The sequence below is a fragment of the Cryptomeria japonica genome, chromosome 7 (genome assembly GCF_030272615.1).
Source record: "Cryptomeria japonica chromosome 7, Sugi_1.0, whole genome shotgun sequence".
Taxonomy (NCBI): Eukaryota; Viridiplantae; Streptophyta; class Pinopsida; order Cupressales; family Cupressaceae; genus Cryptomeria; species Cryptomeria japonica.
In genome coordinates this window covers 72,493,222-72,513,215 of record NC_081411.1, presented here as the reverse complement: position 1 = coordinate 72,513,215, position 19,994 = coordinate 72,493,222, and the positions used below count along the sequence as shown (strand labels likewise).

The window sequence follows — 19,994 nt, the reverse complement described above, 5'->3', positions numbered from 1 at the left end:
GGTATGGACTAAACTGATTTCACACAAATGTATTCAACAATTTCTTCCACTCCATCTAATCAACATGAAAGTAAGTTGAGAAGTAAAGACCATGCAAGTTGTTGAAGTAACAAATCAAATTCACCATAACTTCAATGAAATCAATTGTTCTTTACAACAACGTTTGGCAACAATCTTTGCCTTCTCCTAATCTGACTTCTATTCTCATTACTATTCGTTATTCTATTCCTCTATTCTATTTCTATTCTCTTCTAAAACTATCTATTAATCTTTACAAATGAAGAGCTTGGGCTTTATATAAAGAGCTCATTTCAATGAACAACTAGGATCACATCTCCATCAATGGCCAAGATTTTACAATGAAAACCCTAATTAGGGTTTGTTACAACAAACTCAATTTTGGCCAATGAAATAATTTCAACATTTTGACACATGTCATCTCTGGAATATTCGACCAATAGATAATAGGGGTAGGTGCCTCGGAGTTTGTATCATCATGGACGAGTCAGGTACTTTGCATCTAGACATGTTGATGTGGAACTTTTTTTATTGGTGGAGGTAGTGACTAGGATGCCACCTCAACTTGCTCTCGTACTTGGTAGATTATCATGAACGGATGTTGAGAGATATCTCTTGATACTCAACATTAATCACTTGCTCAATATGATGATGATGGGAAGTATTGATGTAGTCGATTCATTCCTTCATCCTTGCTTGCTTGCCTTGGGGTGATCGTATGATTTCTCCTCCGCACTCCTTTGATCTCTTCATGTCTCCATGGTGCAATGAGAGTTGAGATTCCTCTTGGGCATTTTGTGCTTGTCAATGAAGTTTTCTCCTTTGCATAGTGGTGTAGATCTTACAATCTTCCCCCTTTTGCTTGCAATCACCATAATTGATGTTTTTTTTTAATTTGTTGTTGAATTTTTTCTCTTGATGATGTCTTCTTGACCCTAACATTGAAATTTCCTCCTTAGAACACTTGTTTTGATCCTCCTCCAAACATACATGATATATAGCCTCTATAATCTCTTAATTTGATATGATATGTGATTTGCAAGTTTAATAAGAGGAGGTTGCTCCTAAGGGTGGGCAATGGAAGTTCTCTCAAACCTAGTCCAATTTTACCCCTAATCACATCAGGTTTGAATACTTTGTCATTCATGCAAGTGGAGGTGTCAAATTAACTTGGAAGACGGATCTACAAGCATTTTCGCTCCTGATCTTGGGTGCATGAAGTAAATTTCGCTCCAACTAGGGAGCACTTGAAGTTCGCTCCAATCTTGATGCACTTGAAGTGATCTTCAAATTTATCATTGAACTTGCTTTCACTCATTTCCCTTCATTCTATGGATTCTAACATTGAGTCTTTCAACCACTTATTAATGAAAACATGACGAACTAACCTTAGGGAAGACCTCTAGAGGAATTTCTCTTTGAGAGTGGAGCACATGAAGTAAAATTCGCTTCAAGTGGGATGCACATGAAGCTCACTCTTGAAGGTGTGCACATGAAGTTTTCTCCTGAGGCTGTGCACTTGAAGTTCACTCCTGAGTGGATGCACATGAAGTTCACTCCAGAGTGGATGCATATGAAGTTTGCTCCAGAGTGGATGCACATGAACTCCAAAGTGGATGCACTTGAAGTTCGCTCCAAATCTTATGCACTTGAAGTGAATTTCAAATCAAAATAAACTTGCTCTCAATCATTTTACTTGCTTCATCAACTCAAACCTTGGGTTTTTTAAACATTCATTCATGAAAACATGTCAAACTCACCTCATGGAATGCCTAAAAGGAAATTTCGCTCATATCAAAGAGCACATGAAGTGAAATTCGCTCCAAAGAAGGAGCACTTGAAGTTCATTTAAAATCAACACTCTACCTCCCCTTTGCTCACTTACACTCGCTTTCCCAACTTCAATATGTCATAGCATGCTCAACATGACGTCTTAGGAGGAATTTCGCTCTGAGCCTTGAGCTCGTGAAGTTCGCTCTACAAGGGATGCACTTGAAGTGAATTTCGCTCTCAACCTTGAGCACTCGAAGTAGCTTGAAAATGCACTTTTGAGTTGAATCTTATCACTTCATGCCTTAGTTTATGCCTCTATACATCAAAAGTCTTTAAAACTCACATTGAATGTGACTTCGCCTTCAATCTGGGGCAATAGAAGTGAAACTCGCTCTAAGAGGGGCACTTGAAGTGAATTTCGCTCCAAATCCAAAAGAGGAGCACTTGAAGTAACCCTTACTAGCAATCCCTCTTCACTCCTTGGTTGAATTCATGATAGACTTCACTTCCTCTATGATCAAAATGTTATTAAAGACTTATCAACTCACACATTTCCCTCAAATGTTGATCAAGAAGTCCATTTCGCTCCTAAAGATCATCTCTCATTCGGATACATATAAGTTACTCGAATGATGAAAGAAGTGTTTGCATTATTGATTAAACTTGTTCTTTGAGAGCTCCTATGTCAAACCTCTTTTTCCCTCAAAATCACTTCATTTTAGCCCTCACAAAAAGGGTTATCCTCTTGACTCTTGGCCTCTTAACCAATTATATCCCTCCAATGCAGAGGCTAATAGCTAAGGACTCTAACACTATCCTAGAAAGCAGAAAAAAGTGGGGGTCCCCATTTGCAATGGGGCGATGTGTGAATACATCACAACACCATCCACCAATGATCCCAAAAATTTCTTGTAATACTCTCATATGTACATCATTTGATGGAAAATTTGGGTTTATGTACATCAACAAGTTGTCTAGTTTTGGGATTCACAAATTGTTGTACTAATCGGCCTTTGTATATTTTTAATTTTTTGACTTGATCATAAGACAAGCCCTAAGAGCATTGTTGCATCTTGGATTCTCACCACTCCTTAAATGACTCATGTTGGCTTGTGAAGGTTTTCGCATGAACAATAATTCCCACTAAGGTGGGTGTCATTGTAGACACGTGAGGGTGTTGATAGTATATTTCAACAGTGTTCTTCAATTCAGTAATGTTTCTATCAATTAACTCTTGAATTGAAGGAGGGTTTGGTGGGGATGGATTGCCAAGGGAGGATTTGTTAGGGGAGGATTCAGGCTTTCAACTTATGCCATTTAAAGATATTTGGAATTGAAAACTTAAAAATTAATGAGAAAATTAACTAATTACTAAAATTTATAAATAAAAACCTGACCAAACAAACCCTCCCCTAGCAAAACCTCTTTCAATTCAAGAGCTAATTGATAGAAACATTATTGAATTGAAGTATATTATTGGCACCCTCGATTGTCTACAATGATACCCACCTTAGTGGGAATTATTGTTTATGTGAAAACCCTCACAAACGAACATGTCATTTCGAAAGAGGCGAGATACCAAGGGGCAACAATACTCTAATGGCTTGTCTTGTGATCAAGTCAAAGAATTAGAAATATCCAAGCCCAATTAGCACAACATCTTGTGAATTACAAAACTAAACAACCTATTGATGTGCATAAGTCCAAATTTTCCATCAAACGGTGCACACATTAGGATATCATAAGAAACTTTTGAGATCCTTGGTGGATGGTTTTTGATAAACCACCCAGCAACAATCTTGATGCCCTTGTATATTTTATCCACACCTAAGGGTATCACAAGAAAGTTTTGGGATCGTTGGTGGATGGTTTTTGATAAACCACCCAACAACAATCTTGATGTCCCTCTATATTTAATCCACAAATTATTGTAAAACTTGTTTTAGGCAAGCATGTGAACTATACTGACTTTAGAGATTTCCAAGGAGTAGATAGAGGAATGCCTCAAGATAGACTTGGGGCAATGCAACAAGTGTAAGGTCCAAATACTCCTCCTCCTATTATTTCCCCACCTCCAATAGCACACCCAAACGATGTTTTTAGATGCAACAATTTAGAGCCTCAATTCCATACAATCTTTGACTAGCTATTTGATTACACGGACTTCTCAATTTGCCCAACCACGTGAGATTGATGCTCCTAGTTGATCAGTTGATGTTGGTGGACCGTCCTCGTCTACACATATTGTGTGCCTCATCATTGCCTATATGCAATCATTTGTGTTTAGGTCCTCTTGGAGAGACTAGAAAGCCACCCCTAAACACATCTAAATATGATATCCATCATATGACCTCTTAACAAGATAAGCCAACAAAGTCTAGAATATATGCAGAGGCATCAGAGGAAAAAAACAATAGGAGAGCCATCAAGGCTAGAGAAGAGCAAGGTCAATCTTTTGTATAGATCAAACTTATAATTATTTCATGATGCATTTTATTTAAAATTAATTTAACATTAGTACTAACGTACATTTAGATGGGATTTAACAGTTGATGACATAAGAAGAACTTAGATGATACTATTTCGGTCATTATATTTGACCTAGCCTTTAATGTATTATTTTTTTGTACATGTTTAACTTTTCAGTTACCTGCATCAAATAATTAATCCAAAATATCTGACAATTACAACAAATCTTGAAGTAACCCTCACAAAACTATCAAAATATAAGTTGCAACAATTGATTCTCTAAGCTAGTTCCTAAGTAACTTGGGCGGAGAAAAAAATTGATTCTTTGAGCCAACTAGATGTTCTAAAGATGTCTGACCTTTGTTCAGGCAGAATCAGATGGAAACGCCAAATGCATAAAAATATTTAGTGCAGATGACGAAAGCAACCGCTCTCCCTTTCTGATGGGATTGTGTAATAAAATCGGCCAAGATTTCTTCATGTTTTCTAGGATACAACTGAACAGGCACAGTTTACAAATATAATAATTTCAACAGTTTCAAAAAACCTATCTATAGCAATCGTTGTATGCAACTCGCAACCAATTTATAAAGTGAAAGATTAAAGTACATTCGTAAGATCCTAAACATATCATGTATGCATTAACCAAAAATAACTGACATATTCCAAAGGCAGGCATGACTTCAAATTTCAAATTAAATGATATTGCTAAACAGCACGACCAAGTAATTTAAGTTTTCAATTAGAAGCCCAGGGAAGTAATCAACCTATCTATCCATTGAAAAGTTAATTCCCTGGAAAGAGGTGTACTTGTTTTACCAACACTTAATGGTAGCAGATTCTGAACCCATAATGACATTCCAATTACAAGATCACTTTAGCATGCCTAGGAAAAAGAAAATAGCGTGTTATTCTTAATAGTAGAATAGCATTGTAAGCAATAGATAACTTTCAATAATGGCCATAAAGAAAAGCAATTTGAAGCACAAACAAGGTGCATTGACTAAAAGGGTTATGTGAATAAAACCAACCTGTCTGATAACCAACACAATCGTGTACACTTTGTACTGGCCCTGAAGCTGTGGTACAGTCTTTAATGTTGTTGCGAGTTGAAACAAAAGATCAGCCCTCTTCTGCAATAGCACTGCTAGGACCACAAATGTTGCTCTGCAGAATTTTGCAATGCTCTGTTATCCAATTTATGAATATTAAAACAAAAGAGATGGGTTGAATTCAGCATGCCATATAAATGCATCACACATCATAAACATTTTTTTATTTTTAAAGACAAAAGAATTCTGTTTCAAAATCCAAAACATTTTCTTTCTTTTTCTTTTCTTAATTAAGAAAACAGGACATGTTGGTTCCGTGCCTCTTGAAAGCATAGGACACAGTGAGAGAGGGAGAGGGAATTTAGTCCTGCACTGAGGAAGGCCATACACTTTATCCCACCTGTTCCCTGGGATTCCTTTCCTAAATGAGTGGTTATGATTGTTTGGGCAAGCGACCTCATGACTAGATCAAGATTTGTTTTGAAAATAGTAGCGTTTAGGAAATTGTAAGGGCTACAGCTGCAGATGACATTTAAGGTATTTTGATCTGCCATTGCTTCATCTGTGAAGGCCAGGAATAGAGTTACATACACTGCAACAATTAATATAATTGATTGTATGGGGGTGGGCTGAGTTCGTCCATTCACAGGGTATCAGTGTAAAATGAAATGTAATATGAAATGTAATGGAAGAATTTTAATGATGTTCAGAAGATAAATAGTCGAAAAGATTGAGTGACATCTTAAAAAAAATTTAACGTAAATTTTTCTATCATGAATCTTGATCAAGAAATTAGTTTTTTATGATTCTTGTCTCTTCAAACAATTTATTTTTAGATTGTCTATTTTCAAATGTTTTCATACTGAATACAGATATTCTCATACACTACACATTCTATAATAAAATGCCATTCAATTTCAACCATCTTTTATTCTAAAAACTAAAGAAGTGGGATGCATGCCCACTTTGACTCCAAATACCTGTGAAAAATATAGCTGTCAAACGCTGCCCAGGATTTCCGTTTCTGTCAGGTCCTGACTGAAAACGCTTCAAACATGGCTTTGTAGTGCCTAGTCAAACTAAAATACTAGAAAGTTTCTATTATTTTATTTAATGACTTCCACTCAAGGAATTCAAATTTACAGATATATAATGTGCAAATTCATTTTCTTTGAATATTTTTTTTCTTTTATTTTATTACATGGTTCATTATTAAAGGCTACATATACAGCTATCAAATGAAAAGTTGGAAGAAGGCCAAAGGTCAGGTGATCATTCGACTTCACATTCTCAACATAAGATGCAAATTCATTTTCTATAAATTATTGTTCTTTAATTTTATCATTTTATGCTGTTCATTGAAGGAGTCAAAATATACAAACGTGTAAAGTGTAAATTTATTTCGGAGTTTGGAGTGCATTCTACAGAGTTTGGAGTGTACATACATCATATTGTCTATTTAGCATATTAGAATTCTGTTTCAAAATACCACCAAAACATTTTCTTTCCAGTGGAGAATTCGTTGCTTATACATCAAAATTCTAAACATGAAAAAACAGGAAAAAAGATTTCCCATGTTCTTTAAACCAGAGCCCTAACAAAGTCAATACAGATATCCTCATACACTACACATTCCATAATAAAACACCATTCAATTTCAACCACTTTTTATTCTAGAAATTAAAGAAGCTGGATGCAAATAGCTGTGAAAAATATAGCTGTCAAACACTGCCCAGGTTTTCCATTTCTGTCAGGTCCTGACTGAAAACGTTTCAAACATTGTTGTATAGTGCCTAGTCAAACTAAAATACTAGAAAGTTTCTATTCTTCTATTTTATGACTTTCACTTAAGGAATTCAATGCTACAGTTGTGCAAGGTGCAAGTTCAATTTCTTTGAAGTTTTATTCTTTAATTTTATCATTTCATGTTGTTCATTAAAGGAGTTCAAATATAGGGACGTGTAAGGTGTAAATTTATTTAATGAGTTTGGAGTGCGTTTTAGAGAGTTTCAAGGGTACATACATCATATCGTCTATTTAACATATCAGAATTCTATTTTAAAATACCACCAAAACAGTTTCTTTTTCTTTTCTCAATTAAGAAACCAGTGAAAAATTTATTGCTTATACATCAAAACAGAATTCCAAAAAAAAGAAACACAGGACACAAGATTATACAGGTTCTTTGAACCAGAACCCTAACAAAACTGTTTTTCTTTCTTTTTTTCATTTCTTAATAAAGAAACCAGTGAAGAATATGTCGCTTATACATCAAAGCAGAATTCCAAAAAGGAAATAACATGATACAAGATTTCCAGGTTCTTTCAACCAGAACCCTAACAAAGCCCGTAAACCAAAAGCCAAAAGCAGATATGAGTATGAATAGAAGAAACTTTTAGAGTCCCAAGGCCCATCAAAACATTTTCTTTCTTTTTTCTTTTCTTAATTAAGAAACCAGTGAAGAATTTATCACTTATAATACATCAAAGCAGAATTCCAAAAAAGAAATTCAAATAACAAGATACAAGATTTTCTGGGTTCTTACAACTAGATCCCTAACAAAGCACATAAACTGAAAACCAAAAGCAGATATGAATAGAAGAAACTTTAGAGCCACAAGGCCCCCGCTTCTTTAAGGCTGGGCACAAGATTTCTACCAATATGCATGGCCATGAGGCAATCAAGGTCGCCAAGCAGCTTCCCTTTGACAAACACAGGCAGTACAGGTGCCGACACCTTTTCTTCTCCTCTACCAATACCTCCACCCATCATGTAAGCCAAGGTCTTGTGAATATCCCTACTCAGCCCTTCCTCCTCCGCATCAAGTACAAAAACTACCAGATTAATGCCTAGGCTGCAGACCAGCCACTTCACCACAGGACACATACAGCAGTAGGAGACGAAGAAGGTACCTTTGTAGCCGAAAATAGGTGAATCAGAGCTGCCTTCCATTCACAGATCTGCTTTAAAAGGGAAAATCCCACTCTCCATAATTGCACGCTTCCCTAAGGAAAATGAACTTGGGCCAAGAAAAAAGTTGTTTTCAGGCAATCCCCTAATCAATTCTAGCCATAAATTCAATACTGTGACCATGGTCATCATCCTCTGTAGGAGCCAAAAACCACTCCCTAGCCAAGGAAACATCGAAACTGGCAAAAATGAGATCATAACCACCTTGCTTAACTACTACACAAACAACTGACTTGCTACTGCTGCAATTTGATGTTAACACTGTTACTGGTATTGACATGAGTGGTTTAGATCATTTTGATAATCATATTATACCCATGCTAGGAGGGAGACCATTAATTCCAGACTGGCATTGTATAGGAGCTTGCCTCGCTTCACAGGGGAAAGCTTATTGGCGTAAACATGTGTTATTATTATATGGAGGCAAGGAGGTATCGAACCCCTCTAGTATTGTATGAGATGTACGCACGATAAGCCATTCCAACATTCCAAAAAGAAAAGTTTTTTATCAGCTATATATTGAATTCTAATCTGTGCCAGGCCTGAACATTCTAGCGAGCTCAATGTGAAAAATCTGGTCTCTTTGAGGAGACAATGATTTGGGTGTCTTCGGTTTGAAAGTTTTTCAACAGCATTTCTCAATAGACACGGGAAAACAGTACAATTACATCAGCTAATTTTTTTAACAAACATGAAGCTTTCACTCTCCATTTACTTGGCAAGAGGTTTTGACATTCCATTAAAAATTTAGGGAAAACATTCTGGAAAAAAACTATATTATTTTTAGATTGATGCTACACACAGTTTTCTGCAAGAAACAACCTCACTCAGCTAAATTTCTTGTTGAACGTGCATTATGAACTATCCAAGAATTCATATATAGATGTCGAATACCCCAAAAATGTTTTTACCTGTTTGACACTTCTATTTTCAGCGAGCCTGTAAAGAGTGGGTGATAGATGCAGAGGAATTGGATGGCCCTGCTGCTGAGGAGGATCCCAACTGTGATGTGGAGCCAGATAACATGTGCTGCGCATCACTATCAATCTCCATAAACGTAGGTTTTACTGGTCTTGCCTCCACTGACACTGGGGCAAGCATTGATACAACATTTGACATTGACGGTCTTTTTGATGGAGAGTCATGCGTGCACGCAAGGGCAATATTCATTACTTTCAACACCTGTTCTGCACCGAACTTTCCTTCCAACCTTGGATCCACAATACTCAACCCTTCATTTCTTTGATATAGTCTCCACGTCTGCAATAATACATTTCTTTAGAACGGCCACACTCGTACTTTTAATGTAAAAAAGAAACTATAATTAGAGGTGTACCCAGGGTAGTAGATGCTGCGTATCACATGGAAGTCCCGTCTGGATAGACTTTCGACCGCTAATAATCTCCAGAACGACCACTCCATAGCTGTACACATCGGCTTTTTCTGTTAACTGACCATGGACTGCATATTCTGGAGCCGTATAACCTCTGCAATACAGAATATTGAGAAAAAATGAAGATTATTAGATATAAATCACCTGGAAAAAAACAGGGGTCATAAAGAACTAAATATTCTTACAGTGTTCCCCCAACCCTTGTAGTGAGATGGGTTCTGTCGTGAGGAAAGAGCCTTGCCAATCCAAAATCTGCAATTTTGGGCTGGAATTTGTCATCTAACAGAATATTGGCAGCTTTAATGTCTCTGTGCACAATGCGTACATGAGAATGCTCATGGAGCTCATGGATGTAAGCCAAACCTCTCGCTGTGCCCAATATGATGTCGAATCGTGCTTCCCAACTTAGGCTAGTTTTTCTCTTACCTGCGATATGAAGTAAATTCTTATTTGTTAACTCGAGATTCCTCCCGATTGGAATGCCGGCGATAAAAGCAGAAACAAGATTTTAACATGCAGGCCTGTTGAACTTCATAAAAACGTGATTACTTTTTTATTTCTAATACCTGCTAACTGCTTTGAAGAAAAAGGGGCATGAAGACTAAATTTAATGCTATCTGAGATCCATACCAAAGAGATGTTTGTCGAGGCTTCGATTTGCCATGTATTCTAACACGAGAAACCTTTGGTCTTGTAGCGTACAGCATCCCAGCAACGTAACCAGATTCCTATGAGAGACACTGCTGATAACCTCAATTTCTGTCCAGAATTCGTTTGTGACTCTTTCCGACTCGCTTGCAAGCAGCCTCTTTACAGCTATCTGCCTCCCGCTCTGCAGTGTTCCCTGTAACCTCTCAAATAATTCAACTTTCAGGTTAAATTCACATCATCGGAGCTAAAGATTGTTGGGTAACTATCAAATATTTCAATTTTCAGGTTAAATTGATATCATAAGAGCAAAAGATTGTTGGGTAGCTCTCAAATATTTCAACGTGCAGGTTAAATTATCATTAACAGAGCAAAAAGATGGTTTGGTACCTTATAAACCTGGCCGAATCCCCCTTCCCCAATCTTATTCTTGTCATCGAAACTGTCAGTTGCCTCTCTAAGTTGTTCGTAATCAAACCTCACAGCTTTTTCCCCAAAATTTGATTCCTCGCCTGCGAATTGACAACGGAAATCACCTGGCTGATATATGTCAAGCCGTTCACTCCCAAAAGTGGGTTGTCTGAATTTGAAATAGGCAAAGAAAGCGGCCACTATTACGAGAACTGCTCCCCCTGTAATTCCGACACTAATCCCCACAGTCTTCGATTTTGATCCTCCACCTTGGTCTGTGTTTGTCGCTGCCAAGTTTAACAGGCAAACGTTACAATTCGAGCAAGAAACGATGGAATTAAATGATCCCTCTTTCAGATTTCGTTACAAGCTATTTTACCTGCAAGCCCGTTGAGAGAAAAGAAAGAATTCGTGTCGTATCGCAAATAGCAGCCGGCTTCGAGCACTTGACCTTGCGTGGATGGAAGACAGTTGCCTATCTGATTCTGAGCCTGCTCCAGACATGTTTGGCAGCCGTCAGAAGCAAGAGACTCCCAACATTCAGCAAGAGCATATATATTTGTGGAGGAAGTCGAATCATCTGTCCAAGCAATTGCAAAACTGTTATTTGCAGGAGCTCTGCCAACGGTGTCGGTAATCAATTTCAGCGTTTTCTCTGAAAATTTCTCGGCGCTGCTGTTGGAGGAAGAGCTACAATTAGAGGAGCCGGTGTCGTAAGGCTGGGCAAAAAATGTAGCATTCGCGTAGCGCAGGAAACATCCGTCGACATACACTCGGCCTCCATTTTGTGTAGGGCAAAACAGGGCAAGCTGGTCCCGTGCCTCTTGAAAACATTGGACACAGTGAGAGAGAGGGAAGTCGGCCCTGCACTGAGCAAGGCCATACACTTCATCGCCGCCGGTTCCCTGCGATTTATTCCCAAAACGAGAAGTTGAGATGTCTTTGGCAAGCGAATTCAAGACTGGATCAAGATTTGCCTTGTAAACACTAGCGTTTAGGGGATTGTAACTGGTACAGCCGTGTAGGGCATTTGAGGTATTTTGATCTGCCGCTGATTTGTCTGTGAAGACCAGGAAATAACCCACATACACTGCAACGATTAACATAACTTATCGTACTCAGACAGGCAGTCTCTGTCCATTTAAAGGGGATCCGAGTGCGCTTCAAAAATTGTGGAAATAGATTTAATGCCTGCGTGGAAAGTATTTTTTCGTTTTCATTAGATGAGGTGGAAAATATACTTATTCGCTTTTTTTCCATCCTATCATTTCCTTTTATTTTATTTTTTCATTCTAGAAGATTTGAAGTCAAACTTCATCTAGTCGGCGTGGATTTCAAGTCCCATGTCTTTTAAGTCCAATCTCTATTATCTAGATGCTCACAACATGGATTTTTCTGAAGTCTAACATTCAATAAAAGAATTCAAATTCGAACTCAAATTCACTCAAATTCACCTAGAGTGATTGGATTGAGGTATGCGGCCTCAAACAAAAGTCAAAAATAACAAATGTATATTCCTTTGAGCAATTTTTTATTGAATAGAATATTTTTCTGAAAAATACAATTACTTTAATTCTAATTAAAAAATATAGTCAAAAGTATATTTGTTAATATTAGTTAGATGTTGTTTAACCATTTTTTTTATTTACAAAATTAATATTATAGATAATAAAAGTATATTATATTAGTATATTAGAAAACATTATTTTATATTTTTATTTTATATTCCTTCTTATCCTTATCCTTGAAAAAAAAAAGTGGTATTTAGAAACACTTTCAATCATTCATAATTAGTAATATTATTTAAATCTACGTGCTAATTTTTAATCAAAATAATAATAAAATATTTTTTAATTTTTAATATGCTTTAAATTATTTGTGTAGTGTTCTCTAAAAAAATTTTCAAAGAGATATTAGTCATTATTCAATGTTTATTGTTTAGAATGTTATTATGTCAATGACAAAATTAGATTGATCTGATTTTTAAATTGAATCATCTAAATAATTCTATTCTTTGATGAAATTTAGAGCTATGATCTTATTTCTTATTATTTTATTTTTTAGAATGTAATTCTTATCTATTGGATTGTGTGCTTAAAAATTCTAAATTGAATTGAAATTTAGAACTATGATCTCATCTCTTATTATTTTAATTTTTAGAATGTACTTATTGTCTATTGGATTGTGTGTTTAAAGATTCTAAGTTAATTGAGTACTTGTAATTTTGGGATATGTATAAGGTGAATATTATTTCCAAAATGCTTGGAGTACAACTCCAAGTATACCTCCTTTAACAAAACTTTAGCCTCTTTAATCAATTTTTAATTGTATGGAGTGTTTTTTTTCCAACGTGCAATTATTTTAATTAGAATTAATAAATATGTCAAATGTGCATTTGAGCATTAGAGAGATGTTGTTAAACCATCAATTTTTTTATTAAAAAAATACATATATAGAGATAAAATAATATTATGTTGTTTTTTAATATGTTTTAAATTATTTGTTTACTCTACTCTATTATTTTTAAGAGGTGTTAAAAAACTGAGCAGCTAAGGCTCGTGTCTCTTGCACATTATACCCTTTTTTTGACTTACATGAAGGTGTTATTTCGATATTGTGGCCATTTCCATACCATAGTCGATGCAGTTTGGGTTCTGACAGTTGTTAATTGAATATGGTCTAACTTGCAAAATTGTACTCACTTCCACTTAATTTTGACAAATTATTTCATATTATAAAACATTTGTTTATGTGTACAATGTGTGATCCATTTAATCACTCATTCTCATCTTTTTTTGACATGTATTGACAACTTGACTTTTCAGTTATGGGGCCCATAACCCTCCACAGGTTTTCCCACTTTGAGTCCTTGCTCCACTTCTCCACTTCTAGCCCCTCTCCCCTAGTTTCTTATTCAAGACTCATAATAAAAATTTATATAAAAAAATTTAAAATTTAAAGATGATGTATTGAAGGGGAAATTAGGGTTTCACCAATTAAGATAATAAAACCACTAATCATGCCATATTAATTAACACATTAAAAAGAGTAGGGAAAAGGGTTGAGATATCAATTAAATTTACCTGTAGGTTGTTCTCCTTTTTTGAGTTGAAATTGGATTTGAATTGTAAAGTTTAAGGTAAAGCAATGGATAATTGAACCAAAACAGTAATAAGAGAGTGCTACAAATGTCAAACAAAGCTACAGATAGTGATTTGAGAAGAAGAATAGGATAAGAACCTATAGCTAAAAATTTTGATTAAATTGTCAAGACTAGGGTGGTAGGTCGTCTTGGTCCTATAATTCGTCGACAAGCAAGTGGGTTATTTTTGGGATTAGGAAGGCGCACGGGATCCACTGTTGAAAGATTGGGCAAAATTATCAGGATCGAGGTGGTAGGTCATCGTGTAGCTTTGTTTCAATATTATCAATAACCTTTCTTCCTTCATCAAGTAGATTCTTAGATAGGTGATCTTTTCTTTTACTTTCTTGCACTTAATTCTACTTTCACCCAAATCTGCTATGTAACACTTATGGACCACTATATTCACATGAACTCCACACAACACACACTACTTATCTATTTCTCTCCACAATGATTTCACGCTTTACATACCAACCACAAACTCAAGGATTGTAAGATTTCAACCCAAGGATGCGAATGAATGAAGGAGAGAAAATAAAGAAATTAGAAATGAGCCAAATAAATTGTATTCAACTCAAGAGAATGCAAAGCATACAATTAAAATAAGATACTCATATGAGAGGGATGAGTGAGTATATATAGCACTTTGTTAGGACCCAAGAGGTAACTGAGAGGGGGGTGAATAAGTTTTCTATTAATTTCAACCCAAATATAGCTTAATTAAACTTGATGCATAATACCGGTAAACCAAACTTAATGTTGGTTGACAGATTAGCAGTTAATATTAATACCGGTGAAACTTAATGCATGAAACAAAAAGAGAAACAATATCCACAACTCATAACACACATATTTGTACCTGGAAACCCTGTAAGGGGAAAAACCACGATGGGAAACCTTACCCACAATCAGATGATACTATTGCAAATAGTATCTGTATACAAATGGGGTCTGCACATGCAGAAAGGCCAATCGCCTAGAGCTCACTGCTCAATCACAAGATAGGAGTCACACTGACTACAATTGGATGGTTAAATCCAATGATAATGTACTGAGCTCAAAGTAGCATCTCCAATGCTGGATTCAATACCGATTAAGCTCTGATAATCACCTTCAAACCTTCCTTGAACCTTCTCTATGGTCTGCTCAGATGATCTTCAATATTCACACATACCATGTTATAAAACCATATACCATATACCGTTACATTCCTATTACATATTACATTCATCTCACAAATGAGATCTTGCATATATACCAAAACCTAAGACCAAATGTGTAGGTCGGCTCACTAAGAATATTATAATTAAATAAGTCAAGATGTGATACATCATGTTGGCTCAATACATTTACAATAATATCCAATCAATAAATCATCTCCATAACATGTCATGCTGATCTGGAATAGATAATGCATATCGGTCCATAACCTAGACCTATTTGTCGGTAACAGCAAATATGTCAACCAAATTAGACCAATAACCAAAATACCAGAACCAAATATCCAAACCATGTCTTTGACATAACCAAGTGATCTCCAGATGATAACAAGTCATCCTTGGTGTCAGTGAACAATATACCGGTGACTGTGCATAAGTCACTGAACATGTCGATGAACAATAATGTGTTGGTTCAACATAACCATAGATCTCTAGAAGGATAAGTGTTGACATCAATGACAAAACTAATGCAACACATCCATAATACCAACACACTTACCACCCAAGAGACTAAAAACACAACTAATGTAGGATAAAGTGAAAAATTCCCTAAGTAAGTTTAACTAAGTGTGAAGAGAGCTATAGTGGAGAACTAGCAAATAAAGAACTAGAAGGCTAAATAGCCCTATTCAAACTAACACTCCCCCTTAAGTGCAACTTAGGGATAAATGTAGACAAAAAGGTAAAGATGAGTCCCAACAACTAAGTGTAATGAGGTGCCCATGTACAAAAGATCCCCTCAACAAAAAAGGAAGAAGAAATCCTAGTGCGAAAAAAGTGCCCCCAATGAGAGGATGAAGCAAGAAGGCCTAAGTGACCCCCCTAGAAGAAATTTCATGCACCCCCAAGAGAGACCTAAGATGGACATGCATGCTCTCAATTAAGGTTTAGTGAAGATATCTGCAACCTACTCAGTTGTAGGATAGTGCTACAAATTGATGAACATGATCTTGAATCAGCTCCTAGAGATAATGCATGTGGATCTCAATGATGCAAAGCATACACAACTCAACCAAATAAGGGAGATCTTTCTCCCAACTCACCTATCCAATTAGGTGATAACCCTCTAAAACCCCACAGAACCCCTCACAAGGTAAATAGTACTCACAAGGTTTCATATCCCAAAGGCATGCCCTTATTGATCAATCATCACCCAATCATCAACCCACATCCAAATAGGACCAATTAACATATCTAAGTCCCAATCCCAACTCTCCAACATTAGAACACTCAAAGCATCCCTTTGTGTCTACTCACTCCAGACCACTCCCCTTTTAGGACTTCCAATCTCCACCAAGACTCAACTCACAACCTATAATAGACATCCACAAACCAATGTACTCCCTATCAATCTTGCAAGGACCTCGCAACACATACCACCATGGTTCTCTACTCCCCCAACCACCCAAAAGGTCATAAATACTCTATTGTTGCAACACTATCTTTTATGACAGGTATGTATGCTTGAGACAATCCCACTTATATGGGTCATACCCCCCTTCCTAACATTCCAAGTGCTTATAAAAATTATTATGACTATTTCCACTCTCTTTCCTAACATCAATAAAAACTACCAACCCTCTCTTCAACCTTGCCAAGTGCCATGATTCAAAGTGTTGCCAAATTGTGACAGTCAATATGGATTTTAGGACAATCATGAACTATGGTCATTTTGATTGCTTCTTTTGGTTTCCATCACTTGGTTTATGTTTGGAACACTTCCCCACACCCTTCAACTCCTTCACCAACCTTCCCAAGCCCTATTTGCTTCTATATTGTTAGGTACCGAAGACAACTGAGAGGGGGGTGGGGGGGTGAATTAGTTGTCCAATAAATTCAAACCAAAATTAACTTAACCAAAACTTAATGTTTAATACCGATAAACCAAACTTTGTGCTGGTAGACAGTTTATCAGTTAATTGCAGTACCAGTAAAGATTAATGCATGAAACAGAAAGACAATAACATCCACAACACATAACACAAATATTTGTACGTGGAAACCCTGTAAGGGGAAAAACCACGGTAGGAAGCCTTACCCACAATCAGATGATACTACTGCAGATAGTATGTGTGTACAATATGGAGTCTGCACATGTAGAAAGGCCAACTACCTAGAGCTCATTGTTCAATCACAAAAGGGGAGTCACAATTACTACAATTGGATGGTTAAATCCAATGATAATGTACTGCTCAAAATAGCATCTTCATATGTTGGATTCAGTACTGGTTTAGCTCTTGTGAGGCCTCACCTTGACTCAGTCTGACATTTCAATGGATTTTATATTTAGACTATTATGGATATTTTATTTTGATGCATTTTGAAACTTAGAACTTATATGATTTCAAAATTTGGATAACATTGCTATATTTTGATGATTTACTTATATGCCTTATGAGATAGAACACTACATGATTGTTAGATAAGATGATATTGCAATGATAGATGTCGTTATTGAATTTGCAGGACTTTACTATGATAATAGAACTATGATGTATGGTTAAGTTTATGTGAATTAGGATGAAATTGCTTATGTGAAATTGCTTGATAAAAGATGTATTTAATCTGTGCAGATGTAAATTGTATGCAAGTGATGATGTGTATTGTTATTCCATTGAATTATATTATATGTGGATACTTGAAAGTACTCATATGTAAATTGAGATGAGCAAGAAGTTATCCATGTGACCATGGAAATATTACGGAGAACCAAACCTAGACTTATGTATGTTCATAAGCCAGGGGTTGTCTATTTGGAGAGACAACACCCCATTTGTGTTGTATTTTATTCGTAATAGTATATGCTGCATGTGTGTTAAGTGTTATTTAAATTTATTGTGTAAACTCCACAAGAGACAATTTCATGTTTTAAATTGTAAAAGTGTTTTATTTATGTCACTTGACACGTGTGGATTTAAATTTAAATGTTTTATTTTTGTCTCTTGGTGGGAAAGTGTTCAACTATAGCTTTTTCAATTAATGTAACGTGATGTCATAAATACCTTGGGAAAAGAATCTTTGGAGAGGTCAACATATGTTTGACCCGAAAATAAACTTCAGAGGGGTTTAAAATGGGTTAAATGAACACCTAGGGGTAGTTTAATAGGGTTTCCTAAAGTCCATAAGGTATACCTAAGGGTTAGGGGTAATTTTAGGCAAGTTTCTACTCCTAAGTGACCTTTTTGACACTCTAAAATTTGGCTTTTCTAAGTTGTGCGAAAATTGAAATTAGAAGTTTGAACCTAGTTGTAGACTTTCCTATTCGAATGAGAGTTCTCTTTCCCATTTTGTCTTACCTTCCTCTTTAGTTTTTGGAAACTTGTGAGAACTGAGAGAATGAGCTTCTTAAGCAAGAATTTGAAAATTTGAGGGTAATCACCCACTCTCCTTTTTTGGGAGACAAGAGAATTTTTGAAAAGAAAAGAATAGATTTGAATAGAAAATTTGGCTAAGGGTAGAAGAAGAAGATCCGTGGATTTGGGCAGCTCTTCCTCAAATACTATCCTACCTTTGGGCAGATTAAGGTTGGTTACATTCTTCTTTAAATGACTTCTTTTTGCATGTGTTTGAAAGTATGTTGGTGTAAGAAATCTGTTTTCTTGTATGTCCTTTTTGGGAATTTCATTTGGTATTTTGCATTATGTTTTGTCTATGTTTTTGGGAGTTTTTCAAGACCCTTACTCTTGGGAGAGAGGAGGATCTTGTGGGTGGTAGCAGTGACAACCCTCGAGTGAGAGACTCTTGTTTGAGAGCGATCACAAGGGATTTTTGTGTGACCCTTGCTGCATGGCCTGTTTGTGCAATGGGGGTCATAAGGAGGGATATAAAGCTAGAATGCCTTGGGGGGCATAAGGAATAAGGGGTTGAAATTCTTGATGTATTTGTTGTGCCATGAGGTGGCTAAATGTTTTCCATACTTGCAAATCTCCTCAGGGTATTGGTCCACTACCACCCTTGAAAAGGTCATCACCAAAGTGTGGTGCAGTGTAGCCAAGTTGGGAGTGTGTTTGAAATCTGTGTGTTTTCTGTCTTCTATGTGTTTGCATGTTTGTTACCCATCTAGGGCTTGGTTCTCCGAGCTCGGGGGTGGCTACCAGTTAGCCTAGGCTGGAGGCGAGCACTCCATGGTCATATTTGTGATTTATTATGCAGGATTGTCGAGAGAAAAGAATAGGACAAGTGAAAAGTTGCAGAAGATTGTTGTTGCAGAAATCTAATTGCATTTGTATTTATTAGTTTTAAAAGGAGAAATAGACCCTTATTCATTGGAATGAGAGGCTAATTGTAAATTCGAAATATAGACATGAGATTTGTGATTGTATTTAAATAAAGAAACATCTTGTAAACTTTGTAGAATATCTTTAATATTGTAAAAATCTAGATATATTCCTATTTCTATTTGAAAAGAATTACTTTTGAATTGCATGCAATAGTCATTGTAATATGAAAATTAGTTTTATTTAATTCTGTGATTTTCTTTCATTTGTGAATTTGTCTTCATTTTAATTGCAAAAAATATGAGTTGTAGTTGTTGTTAGATTTTAATAAAAATATCTAGTAAGTTGTTGTAGAAATTGCAAAATCAGTAAATATATTTATTGCAGAAAAGAATAAGGTATTCCTAAATTAGTATTCCCTAAGTTCAGAAATAAAGTTTATTCGATGTGCTATGATAAATAGTTTAGCAGGAAATTTATTCCATTTTTAGGTATTTAAAATAAAAATAAATAGGAAAGGCATCAACTAGATTTGCATGCATATTGTATATCAAAAAAAAAATTAATTAATTATTTTTGTTTCCTGTAAAAGCAATATAGTAGAATGAAGTTTTGAAAATCATTAACCCATCTATATCCTCTTCATCTAAATCAAAATACTAGAGCCTATTTATTTTA

The 19,994-nt window shown here is 35.9% G+C and overlaps 1 protein-coding gene across 5 annotated transcripts; it reads right to left on the bottom strand.

The window, feature by feature from the left end:
* Positions 1-4,701: 4,701 nt before the first annotated feature.
* LOC131045726 (cysteine-rich receptor-like protein kinase 2) lies at positions 4,702-11,900 on the bottom strand. Of its 5 annotated transcripts, XR_009105860.2 has the most exons (9): positions 11,114-11,900; positions 10,714-11,021; positions 10,306-10,519; positions 10,039-10,101; positions 9,861-9,927; positions 9,619-9,769; positions 9,194-9,542; positions 5,292-5,427; positions 4,702-5,146 (listed from the first exon to the last, which is right to left on the bottom strand). XR_009105860.2 is itself a non-coding variant. In XM_059209159.1 (7 exons), exons 1-6 carry the CDS (start codon positions 11,838-11,840, stop codon positions 9,213-9,215), a joined length of 1,971 nt encoding a protein of 656 aa, XP_059065142.1. In that variant the 5' UTR covers positions 11,841-11,899; the 3' UTR covers positions 7,804-8,440; positions 9,194-9,212. The 5 variants fall into 5 exon arrangements, 2 of the variants coding, with proteins under 2 accessions (XP_059065142.1, XP_057835299.2); XR_009105856.2 differs by having other exon boundaries at positions 4,704-5,146; positions 5,292-5,447; positions 9,861-10,101; positions 11,114-11,899; XR_009105855.2 differs by having other exon boundaries at positions 4,705-5,146; positions 9,861-10,101; positions 11,114-11,899.
* Positions 11,901-19,994: the final 8,094 nt, after the last annotated feature.

Coding starts and splice junctions, on each gene's coding strand:
- LOC131045726 (XM_057979316.2), bottom strand. CDS start 11,840: ATGTTAATCGTTGCAGTGTATGTGGGTTATTTCCTGGTCTTCACAGAC. Junction 10,520..10,713: donor GATTCGGCCAGGTTTATAAG/GTACCAAACCAT, acceptor GAGAGGTTACAG/GGAACACTGCAGAGCGGGAG. Junction 9,543..9,618: donor CGCAGCATCTACTACCCTGG/GTACACCTCTAA, acceptor GTATTATTGCAG/ACGTGGAGACTATATCAAAG.